This window comes from Panthera uncia, chromosome C2 (genome assembly GCF_023721935.1).
Source record: "Panthera uncia isolate 11264 chromosome C2, Puncia_PCG_1.0, whole genome shotgun sequence".
Lineage (NCBI taxonomy): Eukaryota > Metazoa > Chordata > Mammalia > Carnivora > Felidae > Panthera > Panthera uncia.
The window spans coordinates 40,006,454-40,020,875 of NC_064810.1; the positions used below are offsets into that span (position 1 = coordinate 40,006,454).

At 33.9% G+C, this 14,422-nt stretch overlaps 1 protein-coding gene across 11 annotated transcripts in view; it reads left to right on the forward strand.

Annotated features, from left to right (window-relative positions):
• The window catches only part of CSNKA2IP (casein kinase 2 subunit alpha' interacting protein), a 334,276-nt gene that overhangs the window by 104,913 nt on the left and 214,941 nt on the right, over positions 1-14,422 (forward strand). For 4 of the 11 annotated variants that reach the window (XM_049628020.1, XM_049628025.1, XM_049628023.1 and 1 more), the window contains 2 exons: positions 7,284-7,379; positions 9,107-12,324. The exons of 2 other annotated variants lie outside the window; for them this stretch is intronic. In XM_049628020.1, the coding sequence (XP_049483977.1) occupies positions 9,419-11,611 (2,193 nt within the window). In that variant the 5' untranslated portion in view covers positions 7,284-7,379; positions 9,107-9,418 and the 3' untranslated portion in view covers positions 11,612-12,324. Of the gene's footprint in view, positions 1-7,283; positions 7,384-9,106; positions 12,325-14,422 lie in introns of those variants that run through there. 5 more of the 11 variants (XM_049628019.1, XM_049628026.1, XM_049628027.1 and 2 more) reach the window with 3 other exon arrangements.

The window sequence follows — 14,422 nt, forward strand, 5'->3', positions numbered from 1 at the left end:
GGATAGATTTCTGTAGAACTCATGGTAGAGTGGCTTAATGTCCACTCCACTAACAGTTCCATGTATTTGGGTGACAGCTTTTTAACAAAATGTGTTTATTTAAATTCAAGTCAGTTAACATACAGTGTAGTATTGGTTTCAGGAGTAGAACCCAGTGATTCATCACTTATGTATAATGCTCATCCTAAAAAGTACCTTGATTTCAGGTAAAACATGGCAGAATTTTCTCAAAGCTCTTACTTTGAATAGAGAGTTGTAGAGCTCTTTGTGGAAATGGTAGCCCAGGAATTATATTTATTTTTCTGTGCATTAGAACATAGTCTTTCAGTATTACTTCTCCTCACAGGGAATGTAAATAGTATAGAGCCTACAAGATTGTCTAGCATGAAAGTAGCTCAAGTTTCTTTTCTAAGAATCATTGAAACAGTCGTATTTTTAGTTTTCATGAAACTTCTCTTGGGGGAGAGACTTGTTTACAATCAGGAATATGTCTAGATGACTGTGCATGTATATGCAGGTATAACAGAGTTCAGAGAACATAGCCCTGGAGTATGAATCTGAGAGATTTCTTGTGGGTTTATATTTGGAAAAAGATGAGAACAGAATGTCTGAGCTCAAAGTAGAAATGTCAGGTACTAATGTCAAATACACATGTCAGGCTAGAGATAAGCCTTGGATTACAGAGATTTCTTCTGAAGTCTTCTGTATACCTGAACCAGTGCATCTTATGCAGTGGGCTCCCAAAAGAGGATTATCCTCCTTGAGCGATCAATCTTTGACTCTAGTGCTGAAGACTTGACTTCCAAGAAATTCTCTAAATTCAAATCTTTTGAGTTATAAAAATGATATAGGCCTAAGGGTATTTTAGATGTTGAGAGTTTGGCAGACAGGAGACACCAAACAATTAAACAGATGAAAACAAATAATGCTAGGTTACTCTAGAGTAAAATTTAAAAAAAATAAACAATTATTGCATGCTTTATTAACTCAATTTGAAATTGCTGGAATATTAATCTATATGTACACCAAGAATACTATTTATAAATGCCAAACCAATCTTTACCAATTTTTAAGGCATCTATGCATTTATATTTTTATTGTATGGGTTTTCTGGAGGCCTTTTTGATTTTTTTAAACTTGGAGCATACACATATTTCTATTTTGATGGTTTATTGAGAACACAAAGCATTTACCTCATTGAATTGTCTTTGTTCAGAGGTCTTACATTTGAGATATTAAATGAGGTTGGTTTGTCGTACTCTTTTTGTTTCATATACTTTTTTTTGCCTATCAATTTGAAATAATTTTGCTCCTAAATTCTCAGCTGAAGATGGGATTTCTGAGATTAGAAGTAGTGGTATTCCATTATATGAGGCTACTGTAAATTGTTGATTAATTCACCTGCTGAAGGACATTGGATAATTTTCAGTTTTGGACTTTTAAACTAAAGCTCAGTGAACATATTTCTACAGGTCTTTTTATGGATGTGTACTTTCTTTTCTCTTGGATAAATACTAGGAGTGGAATGGCTGGATGGTATGATACATGCAATACTTAGCTTTCTAAGAAATGGTTAAGCTATTTTCTAAACTTCTTGGGCTGTTTTATGTATATATGTATGTATGTGTGTATTTATGTATTTACTTATTTATTTATTTAATGTTTATTTATTTTTGAGAGAGTGGACACAAGCTGGAGAGGGGCAGAGAGAGGGGGAGACAGAGAATCTAGGATGTCAGCACAGAGCCTGATGCAGGGCTCGAACCCATGAATGGTGAGATCATGACCTGAGCTGAAGTCAAACACTTAACCGACTGAGCCACCCAGGTACCTCTTGGGCTATTTTAAATTCCCACCAGCAGTGTATCAGAGTTCCATTTCTTCCATATTCTTGTCAACACTTAGTAGGTGAATTTAAAAAAAATTAGCAGCTCTAATAGGTATCTCATGTGGTTTAAATTTGCATTTCCTAATGACTAATGATGTTGAGTATCTTTTCATGTGTTTATTTCCCATTCACATATCATCTTTGGAGAGCTGTCCAAATATCTTGCCCATTTTTTTTTTTATTGGATCACTTGCTTTCTTTTTGTGTTTTGAGATTTCTCTGTATACTCTTGATAACATGTGCTTTGTCAGATATTTTTGCACGTTTCCCTGCATTTTTAGCTTACCTGTTAATTTTCCCAAAGGGGCCTTATGAAGAGCAGAAGTTTTTAATTTTTGGTGGAGTTCAATTTATTCATTTGTTCTTTTATTCATTGTTTTTGGTGTCACATCTAAAAATCTGTACCCAATTCAAAGTTACAAAGGTTTTCTCCTATCTTTTCTTCTAGAATGTTTGTAAATTGAGGTTTTATGTTAGATCTGTAATCCCATTATGAATTGATTTTCATGTATAATTTGAGGTATGGGTCGAATTTCATATATATATATATATGTGTGTGTGTGTATGTGTGTGTATATATATATACACATATATATACCACACATATATATATACACATATATATATGTGTGGTATATATATATATATATACACACACACACACATATACACACACACACACATATACACACACACACACACACACACACATATTTTGTAGATATAAATCCAATGATTACAGCATCATTTGGAAGGATACTTTTCCACTGAATTGCTTTTACACCTTCTAAAAAAATCAGCTATCCATATATATGTGGGTGTATTTCTGAACTTCCTATTCATGTTCCATTGATCTGGTCTACCTTTATGCCCATAGAGATCATTTTGACTGTTGTTGCTTTTTTAAAAAATTTTTTTAAATTTATTTTTGAGGAAGAGGGAGAGAGAGAAACAGAGTGTGAGTGGGGGAGGGGCAGACAGTGAAGGGGACACAGAATCCAAAGCAGGGTCCAGGCTCTGAGCTGTCAGCACAGAGCCTGATGTGGGGCTCAAACCCACAAACCGTGAGATCATGACCTGAGTGGAAGCCAGATACCCCACTGACTGAGCCACCCAGGTGCCCCAAATGTTGTTGCTTTTGAATAAGTTTTGAAGTCAGGTAATGTTGGCCTTCCAATTTTCTTCTTTTTCAAAGCTGTTTTGTCTATTCTAGCTGTTTTGCATTCTAATTCTTCACTCAGATTTTCCTAATGTTAACATCTTACATCACCATTGCACATTTATCAAAACAAAGACATTAACATTTGTACAATATTATTAATTGAACTATAGATTTTAATAGAATTTCACCATTTTTTCCATTAATGTCTTTTTGCTGATCCAGGATCCAATCCAAGATACCACATTGCATTTAGTTATTATGTTTAGATTTTTTTCTAGTATGTAATAATTTCTCTATCTTACCCCCCCTTTTTTTTTCATGACTTTGACAGTTTTAAGGAGTATTGGTGAAATATCTTATAGAATTTTTCTTAATTTGGGCTTGTTTGATGTTTTCTTGTGATAAGATTGGGACCGTGGATTTGGGGAAAGTGGATTATCTTTTTTATGTTGTTGGATTTGACTTGGTAAAAGTTTGGGATTTATGCATTTATCTCAATAACATATGTATACAGTGTTTTGTTTTGTTTTGTTTTGTTTTGTTTTGTTTTGTTTTAGTCTACTAATGCTTTTGTTTGGTTTTGGTGTCAGGGTAGTACTTGACTCATAGGATGAGTTATGAAGAAAATTTTCCATTTTAATTTTCTAGAAGAGTATGTACAGAATTGGAATTATTTCTTCCTTAAATGTTTGTTACAGTGCACCAATGAAGCCATCAGAGTCTGAAGTTTTCTTTGTGGGAAGGTTTTAAACTGAAATTCAATGTCTTTAATAAATATAGGGATCCTTAGTTTTAGAATTTATTTTTGAGTGAGTGTTGGCAGTTTGTGTCTTTCAAGAGTATGTTTCTTTCATCTGACTTGTCTAATATATTGGCATAATATTCATAGTATTAAATTATTATTCTTTTCAATATTGTACAGTTGGTAGTAATATCACCTCTCATTCCTGGTATTTGTAACTCATTTCTCTCTCCTTTTTTCTTCCTGACATGTCTGACTAAATGTTTTCAGTTTTATTGAAATCAACCAGCTTTTGGTACCCTTGATTTTCTGGTTTCTATATTATCAATTTCTCTTCTAACATTTTTTTTCTACTTAATTTTGGCTTAATATTCTTTTTTTCTCTTTGCTTAACAAGCAAGCTAATGTCCTTGGTTTGAAAACTTTCTTCTTTTCTAATATGGTTATTTAATGCTACAGATATATCCCCCTCATAAGTTCTGCTTTAGCAGCATCCTACACATTTTTATATAGCCTATTTTTATTTTAATTTATTGCAAAATAATTCTTAACTTCCTTTTTGAATTCTTTATCCCATGGGTTATTTAGAAATATATTCTTTTATACTAAATGTCTGGTTATTTTTTCATATATTTTTTGTTATTGATTATAATTACGTTCATTGCCAAATTCAAGAACATATTATGTATGATTAAACCCATTTGAATTTATTGAAATTTGTTGTATGGTCTACAAAGTTTTGGTGCATATTCCTTGTGCACTTGAGAAGAATGTTTTGGAGTGAAATGTTCTATGAATATCAATTAGGTCTAGTTAATTGATAGTGTCTTTTCAAATCTTGAAATACAAAATCTTATTGATTTTCTGCTTGTTTCTATCCATTAATGAAAAGGTTACTGAAATTTCCAATGGTAATTTTTCTATTTATTCGAAACATGTTTTGAAAAAGGAAGTAGAATGAAGGAGCACGGAGCATCTGTGCATTGGAAAAAGAATTGAAAGATACAAAAGAAGCAGATGCAGTAAACTGTTGGCTTTCTTTGATTACTAGGCATTTGTATTTCTTCTCTATAAAATTTTCAAGTAATTGCTCATTTTTGCAGTAGGATATTTGTATTTTTATTGAATTATTAGAACAAATTATATATAAAGTGTCTATGGTCATCATATATCCTGTTAAGTGTTGACATTTAGAAAAATTCTTGATTCATATATACAGATTTAGTAAACTGATTTCATTGAACTTTCTGAATTTTAATATATTATCGATTCAGTCAGGTTTTCTTTATTCTAAATAGAATTTTTAATCATATAATATACATAATATAATTTTCACCTTTTCAATAGTTAGATTTTTTCCTATTTTTTTTTCTTTATTACATTGGCTAGATCTTCCCAAATAATGTTAAAGTGTAATAGTGACTTCATGATTAATATGTTTGTCTATTATCAGCCTATAGTGGGACTAGCTCATAGTTCAATATCACCTGAATGATTTAATTGTGCTATCAGATTGAAGTTTGTCTTCATTAAATAACTAGTTTTTTCTTAATAGCTTTACTGGGTTTTATGAGGAGGGGAGGTTGGATTTTATAAAGTGACTTTTTGAGCATCTATTAGTATTTATTTCGAATTATGAACATGATGAATTGTAATGTTTACTAATAAATCATTACACTGTATGAATAAGATCCAGTTGGTGATAGTTTATTGTTACTTTATTGTAATGTTAAATTAAATTTTTTATTCTATTTAGGAATTTTGCATATGAAATTAGTGACATTTTATTTTTCTCTTTGAAATTTTTTGTCACAGTTTAATATTAGAATTATGTACAGCAGTTTCACAGAACAAACTTAGACTATTTCAGTATTTATTATATTCTGAAAAGGGTTATATAACACTATGTGAATCATTTCACTGAAAGTTTGAAAGAACCCAACTGTAAAGACAATTTGGGCACAAAGACTATTTGTGGGTTAATTTTTTCTTAAGTGGTATTCATTTTCTTCCATAGTTACAGAAAAACACATTCTTTAAAATGAGAGTGCCATTTGCTGTGTTAGTGCTGTGAAGTGGAAAACATTCAGAAATGCTATTTTTCTCTGGTTTTTGTCTCAAATAGATTTTTGTTAGTTCCATTTGTTTTGAATTTCTTTATTCCTCTACATATGATAGCAGGATTTCCACATCACATTCTTCTACTTCTTTTTTTTTTTCAAGTTCTCATTACATCTGGGTGCCAGATCTTGGTTCATCCTTTAATGTTTCACCTTTCAGTGCAATTTTGTTTCAGATGTGTCTTTTCAAATTAGCATCAACTTATGTATTTTTTAACTTTTTATTGAAGTTAAGAAACATACAAAAATACACATAGTGTAAGTGTTAGAGCTCAATTATCACAAAATGAGTTCACCCATACAACCATCATCCAGGTCAAGAAACAGAATATTACCACCACTCTAGAAGTTTTGTTCTCTCCTAATCTGTACCTCTCCAAATGTATTAGCTTGGCTTTTAAGATCATAGTTAGTATGACCTTATTTTTTACTTTCATATGTAAAATTTTAAGGTATTTTTTGTGCATATTATTCTTTTCATTCAACATTTTGTAAGTGAAATTCATCCATGTAGTTGCATGGTGCTAGACTTTCTGCTAATTTTCATTGTTGTTTGGTATTTCATTGAATGAATATATCATATCTTATTTATATATTCTGCTACTGATTGACAGTTAATTCTAGTTTTGAGCTACTATGAATAATGTTCAGTGAACATCCTATGGCATGTATTTTGGTGCAAATATTCACTCATGATATGCTTATTGGATTATACCTAGGTATGAAATATAATTGTGTGTGTGTGTGTGTATAAATACTAATTAATCTACATAGTTACAAATTCTTGACTTTGTCTGTTTTTGTTTCATTTTATTTTACTTTAGTCCTAGTCTGATAATGTGTTGTAGTACCTCTCTGTGTTTTAAGTATGCACTTCACTGGTCTCCAATGAGGCTGAGCTTTAGCACTAGCGTTTGGATATCCTCATTTGTGAAGTGGTTGGCCATGTTTTTGACATGATTCAAACTGTATTTTTTTCTTAGCAACATGCAGAGGTTATCGTGTATGTAATATTCTATGATAATATCCATATCCTTATTTTTCAGATATTATGTATCATAAATATTTTTCACATTCTTTGATTTGCGTTTACTCTTTCTAAATATGGTGTATTTTGATAATTGGGAGCTCTTAGTTTTAATTTATCAATTTTTAATAGTTACTGCTTTTTGTGTTCTGTTTAAGAAATCTTTGCATACCTCAAGGTCATGAAGTTGTTCTGTATTAACAATTAGAAGCATGTTAGGGTGCCAAACAGCACACAGTGGAATGTACCATTTTCGCTGTCTTTAAAAAACTGGGTGTCAAATCACACCACACAAAATCCAGCAACCACAAATAACTTCAATTCAATGCTTATTACTCCTACAGATATAAGCAAAGCAAAGGAAATCCTCAGATGAGCAAGAGCTGTATTTCGATACCAAAAACTTCCTCTTGAGTGTCCGGAAGAAGAGATGGAAGAGAGTGAGTGAGGTCATGGAGGAAAGATATATAGAAGTTAATTTAGTAATAAATTTGTCTACACAAGATATGCCTATTGTATAAACTGAAATAGTGGCTTTGGATAGGAAAAGGTAAATTAAGATGTGGAAGAGGTAAGATCAGCCAATATTAGTATGTAAATTGTTCTGGAGTGTGAAGCTGTCCAGGATAATTTCAAGGATTCTGAATTAGAAAACTAGTCTTTAGACACTGAGATAGAAGACATAGAAAAAGATTTCTCCAGAAGAAGAAGTAACTTTATTGAGTTTTATGTGTTTTGTGTTTGAACTGTCTTTGGGAATTTGGGGTAGAGAAGTCTGATTATTAGTTGAAAATATAGTTTTGAAGCTAAAGAGGAAACCAGCACTAGAGACAAAAGATTAGGAAGTCAATGGCATGTAAATAACATTGTTGGTACTTGGAGAATTCCACAAGGAATGACTCATGACTTGAAAACAAATGAATTATGATATCAACAAGACATATTTTAAAATAGATGTACATAAGATTAGAGTACATAAGATAAGAGTATATTAAAATAGATGTACATAAAATTAAGTGAAAAGACACCTTGATGTAGGGGAAAACCTTCTAGCAGTAATAGAATTGATAGTTAATTAATTGGATAAGGTGGCATATATGAAGAATAAATTTGTCCATCAGAAATTGGGTTGGTAGGTCATGGAAGCATAAGAAAGGATCATGAAACCAAAGTTGAACAGTTCCCATCTTCAAGGGCCTTAGGGCTAATGACTTTATTGGATGATCCTAAGGTCTGTTGCAATCACTGTCAGTTTTTTGTCATATCATGTGTCTTAGCCTTAAAACCTGAAGAACAAACCCTTGGCCATGAAAATGCACTAAAATAGTGTCATGTTCTATTATGTGTCATCTTTTAAAAAGCAACACATCTATCTTTTCTGAGCTTGCATCACTTTCGGCTAGCTATATATTTCTGTTTTTTTGTGAAGTTTCTATAGTTCATTTTTAAATAAAAACAACTAGTGTGATTGCATAGGAATAAAACAAAAAGGGAAGAGACCTGGTGATGAAACACTGAGCACTATATTGAGGTGAGAGGAAAAGAAAATAATTTAGTGAAGGCCTGGAGAGAAATGAGAGAATGAATGGAGATCACCAGAGTAAAAAAAATAATAAACATGAACAAAGACATTCGTTTTAAAAGGTAGTAGTCAATGGTTTCAAAAGATACATTGGTGAAAAATAAGAACAGTATGAAAGGTAAACTTTCAACTAGAATTATGGACTTTTGGAAATAAGCTAAAAGGTGATAACAACAGGTAATTGAATCTAAATTGAAAACCAACATTTCAGCACTTCGATTTCACTTTTCTCTAAGATTTTCTTATTTCATGCAACAAACTTATCATGGATTTTTTTTTTTACTTAAGCCATCAATAAAAGAGTACCAGAAATGGCTATTACCTTTTATTTGAGCATCTATTATATCCTGGACAATGCTATTCATTTTGTATCTTATTTAGTCTTTAGCTCAGTAAATTAAATATCACATTTATTTTATGGATATACGAATGGGGTTTAGAAAGTTTAATTCAAAAGTTACACATAGAGTAGCTGACTTGGATTTAACATAAAGCCCAAGCTCTAGTCACTACAACAAATTGTTTGAGAAAACTAATATCCCTATCAGGATCTCTTCTTAACTCTCTTCACTATTTTATTAACAGGCATTATTTCCTCAAAAGAGAGAGAGAGAGAGAGAGAGAGAGAGAGAGAGAGAGAAAGCTCTAGGGAATGAAAGAGAAGATAGAGGAGAATCTCAAATGGTGATAATTTTTTCAACCTCATCTATACCTCAATTTTGAGACACTCTGTAATATTTGAGAATTAACAGAGAGGAAACAAGATAGAAGTAGGAAACTACCAAAGACTATTTGTTTAAAAATATTCTTTGTCCATGGAATCCAGCTAAAAGACTCAGTTACTAAAATATCCCACAAGCCAGCTGCTTTCAAAAAGACCTCTACCACTAGCACAAGATGGAGCCTTTGGCATATTATGATCAACAATTTGTGCCATTAGAATACTCTTACCAACCAGCCACAACCAATTCATTGACACATCAATACACAGGTGAAAAACTAAATCAACCCAATAAGCTGCCTGTAGTCAGAGTGCAATCCCATAGTAATCACCTTGCAGCACCTCCAGTTAACTCTAAGAAGTTGGTGCAGAGCTGCTCAGTATTGCCCTCTGCCAAGTCTCAGGACACAATTTCACAGGGTTTCTATAACAAGGCTCCAAAAGCACCATTATCCCAATCCAAACGTCAGGACACACCTGCACTAGACCCCCACCAGAGAACTTCACTGTGGCCTAATCAGAGAGCCTTGAGCTCACCTTTGATCCACCATAAATCCCAGGCAACACCTTCACTTGATCTTAATAAGACATCTTCATCACTGGAGTCCAGTCAAACAAACTTGAGCTCACGATTACCCCTCCCCAAACCTCAGACTACATCTTCCCGAGACTTTTGCTGGACATCACCTTCACAGAAGTCTAATCAAAGAGTCTCAAGTTCATCATTATTTCCCCCCAAACATCAAGAAACACCTTCCCTAGATGTCCTCTGGAAATCATCTTCTTTGGGACCTAATCAAAGAGTGCTTGGCACAGCATTACCACAGTCCAAGCCTCAGAAAACATCTTCATTGGATGGCCTTTGGACATCTTTATTAGAGCACAATCGAAGATCTTTGAGCTCACCATCACTCAACTCTACATCTCAAATACATGACTTGCTTCAGTCATCATGTTCATTGGAATCCAATCAAATGGCTCTGAGCTCACCATTATCTGACTCCAGACCTCAGACAACAGCTGCATTGAGCTCTAATTCCATTGTTCTGAGCTTACCATTGTCCCATTCAAAACCAAGGAAATCACCTTTAGCACATTCTGTCCACCAGACTAAGAGTTTGCCATTGTTCCCACCTAAATCTCAGACAGTGCTTACACTTAATCGGGACTTCAGGACCCTCAGCTCACCGGTTTGTCACTCCAAGTTTCAGAATACCTCTTCACCAAATGACAAATACAGGGCCACAGATTTATCTTCACCCCAGTATAAACCAAATGTCTCAGGTCAATCATTATCAAGCTCTAAACACTTTATCAGGAGCATAGCTGCTTCAACATTGGGCTCCCGATACCAGAATAAAGGCAGCTTTGATCTTTGTGCAAAGACAGCATCAAATAAAGAAATTTCATGGAGTTTAGATTATATTCATCCCTGCATTGTTAAAGGTGGAAGTGTCCCTGATGATGTTGTAAATAAAATTGTCAATTCTCTCTCCAAGACCAGAATCCAGAGGGATCTCTGTAGGCAGATTCTCTTTCGAAGAATGAGGGGAAGGCCAAATCCTCATCCTGGTCCCCGACTTTCATCAAATTATATGGTATGTTTAGCTTGTGCTTCCTGCATAAAATCTCAATGTAACCATCTTACGGGAAGGAAAGATCCTCATGGCGCAACACTATTTGTCATCCCAACACCTGAGCTCAGTTCTGAGAGGGGAATAGAAGTGAAATTAGTTTTTCTCCTCTCCATACCAGAGACTTCTCCCTCATCTGGTCTTCCATCCTCGGTGAAAGAAAATCAGCCTGATGAAATCCCTGAAGACAAATCTGAAGGAATGGAAAAGATACAAATTCTCTCTACATCTGAACCTGATATCACCCAGGAGCTAAATAGGAAGGACAAAGGGCTGACAGCAGCCTCCGAAGACAGAGTTGTAAGCCAACAACCCCAGGCTATTGACTGGCTACTTTATGTGAAGAAAAGTAATAATTTTGAGCCGCAGTCCCTGCCTACATCCTCTTCATCCTCTACATCCTCCTCCTCCTCTTCATCATCTTCCTCCTCCTCTTCCTCTTTAACTGTGCCCTCTTTACCCCCTCCTTCCAAAGAGTCTACCACATCTACTCTCTCAGGTTGTGTGTTCACTAAGGTGCTTAGTTACCACCGATTGCCTCCAGGGGTCTCCTGGCTTGAGTTTATATGTAGTAAAAATCATCAGCCACTTACTGGGAAACCACAGCAAAACCAATCACCATCTCCCAGAACAAGGCCTATGAGGAATAGCACCACAGTAAAAGGGCCAAAGGGACCAAAGATGCTGTTCAAATTTTTTCAGACAAAGTTTCAAAATGAGAGAAATATTGATTAAATTAACTTTTGTTTCTTTGAAAGCAATTGACCTCTTAGTTCTTTGAAACTAGAGATTGATTTCTTATCATGCTTATTAAAATTCTTAGTAATAATTAAGTGTGATTGTATATTTTAGCTGACGAAGCACCTAGTTAAGGGGAACTAATACTCTTAAGTCTATTTTCTAGTTAAATAATAGACTGTGATCTCCTAGGAGACAAAACTGAATCCCAGGTTTTTAACCAAATGCCCGGCTTATAGTAGCCACTGTATAATCATTGTTACACGAATTAATCATAATTGGCCATAAACCAGAAAGACCTCATTTGTCTTGCCCTGAACAGTATCTAGCTTATTCTCCTTCCTCATAGAATATGCTAATGACAGTATCCGTGAGCCAATTCATGCTAATCTGTTTCCCTATCTCTAAAGAAAATTCAGATCATGTTCAATAGATAAGAATGTATATGGAGAGGAATGTTTTCTCTAGTTATGATAATCTCTTTCTAGTTATGTGTTCCTAGGGAAAATTCTTCTATGCTAAGATCCTACACTCTGAAATCCAGCGATCTGTTCAACCTTAGTTAACAAATCTCAGGAGAGAATAACTAACTGGTACAAACAACTTTACCTATTGTCTGGGCCAATATTTAAATTATAGGTTCTAAAGCCTGTTCATCACTTCTATCTATACATCCAAAATGCATTAATAAAAATGTTTTAAAAATGGTTTTGTGCCACTGGGTCTACTGGTAGTGGGGAGAAAAGGGAGGTGTCTTAACCTACTCACCTTAAGTGATCATCTCAATCCCCAGGGTCTAAATTTAGTATCATTTGCATGCACTAATGACTCACAATGCTGATCCACAAACATCTTTCTGACTGTATACTGGAAATTTCCAATTGGAACTTTGCACAGGCATCCCAAACTCAACATGACCCACCAGAATTTATTATCTTTACATTTACAGTTCGGGTCATTACATTTATAATCCTTTGCCCCCAGTGTTACTATTTCAATGGGATAAACCACCATTCATCGCAGAATTATGTTTAACTCTTTTTCTCATTGCCTGCTCCTCTCTACGTCTATAAGTTCTATGGCCTTATTATTCCTACATTCCAGCATTGCCACTATCCTAGTGGTGGTCACAGCCATTTGTCACCAGGATTACTGCAATAACTCCTAAATATGCACTTCTAACTTTTGAACACAGTTGTAAGACACAGATGTGATAATGCCACTCCACTGCTTAGGGTCCTTTCATCATTGGCCAGTATTTTCTGGGGAAAGTCTAAATTTCTTTTATGATTGAACTAGTATGATTCAGCCATACTAATTGCTTTAAAATGCACAGAATGTACCAAGGCCTCTGTTTTTAAACTGATTTTTTAAAATCATTTAATTTATTTTTCATTATGTTAAGTTCTTCATCCCCTATTTCCTTCATTGCCCCACTCCCCTCCCCTCTGGTAACCATCAGTTTGTTCTCTATATTTAAGAGTCTTTTTCTTGGTTTGTCTCTGTCTCTTTTTTTTTTCTTTTGTTCTTTTTTTTTTGTCTCTTAAATTCCACATATGAGTGAGATCATATGATATTTGACTTTCTCTGACTTATTTTGCTTAGCATTATACTGTCTAGCTCCATACATGTTGTTGCAAATGGCAAGATTTTAATCTTTCTTTTCATAGCTGAATAATATTTCATTATATATATCAACTCTTCTTTATTCATTCATCCATTGATGGACACCTTGGCTGCTTCCATAATTTTGCTATTGCAAATAATGCTCTAATAAACATAGATGTGCATATATTCCTTTGAATCAGTGTTTTTGTATTTTTTGGGTAAATACCCAGTAGTGAGATTACTAGATCACAGGGTAGTTCTATTTTTAATTTTTTGAGAAATGTACATACTGTTTTCTACAATGGTTGTGCCAGTTTACACTCCTACCAACAGTGCAGGAGGATTCCTTTTTCTCCACATCCTTGCCAACAATTGTTGTTTCTTGTGTTTTCTATTTTAGTCATTCTGACAGATAAGGTGATATCTCATTGTAGTTTTGATTTGAAATTCTCTGCTGATGAGTAACATTTTCATGTGTCTGTTGGCCATTTACATGCCTTCTTTGGAGAAATTTCTATTCGTGTTTTCTGCTGAGTTTTCAATTGAATTATTTGCTTTTTGGGTTTTGAGTTGTATCAGTTCTTTATGTATTGTGGATATCAACCCTTTATCAGAAATGTCATTTGCAAATATCTTTTCCCATTCAGGAGGTTGCCTTTTAGTTTTGTTGATTGTTTTTTTGCTGTGCATAAACTTTTTATTTTGATATAGTCCCAACAGTTTATTTTGCTTTTATTTCCCTGGCCTCACATCCTACACTTTTAAAGAGAAAATTCTGCTGTTCAGAAATATCTTCCCATACATGCAGTTTTATCCTACAGAGCTCTGTTTTGTCTTGACGTCTTCTGGAAAGCCTTTTCCTGATGCACTTACATAAGGGTTAGTTGGCTTCCCTATTATCATAAAACTGTGTTAGTTCTTTGTACTGCTCTTAACCACATCATAAAGTAATTGTTTCTTATCTGTTTTCACTTACTATACTGAAAACTTCTTGTGCTATTATTTTTTTAACCTAGTCCTTGGCATAGAGTGCATGCCCTAAAATAGTGTTGATATTGAATTAATGCTTTTGAAAGTCTTCATCTTCTTTTAGTTCTTTGAAATAAGTAACATTTCATCAGTTTGTTTCTTTCCCATAAGTTTGAATTGTTCTTTGTACCTTTTATCTTGGTGAGAACATGTATAAAACTGTTATTGATG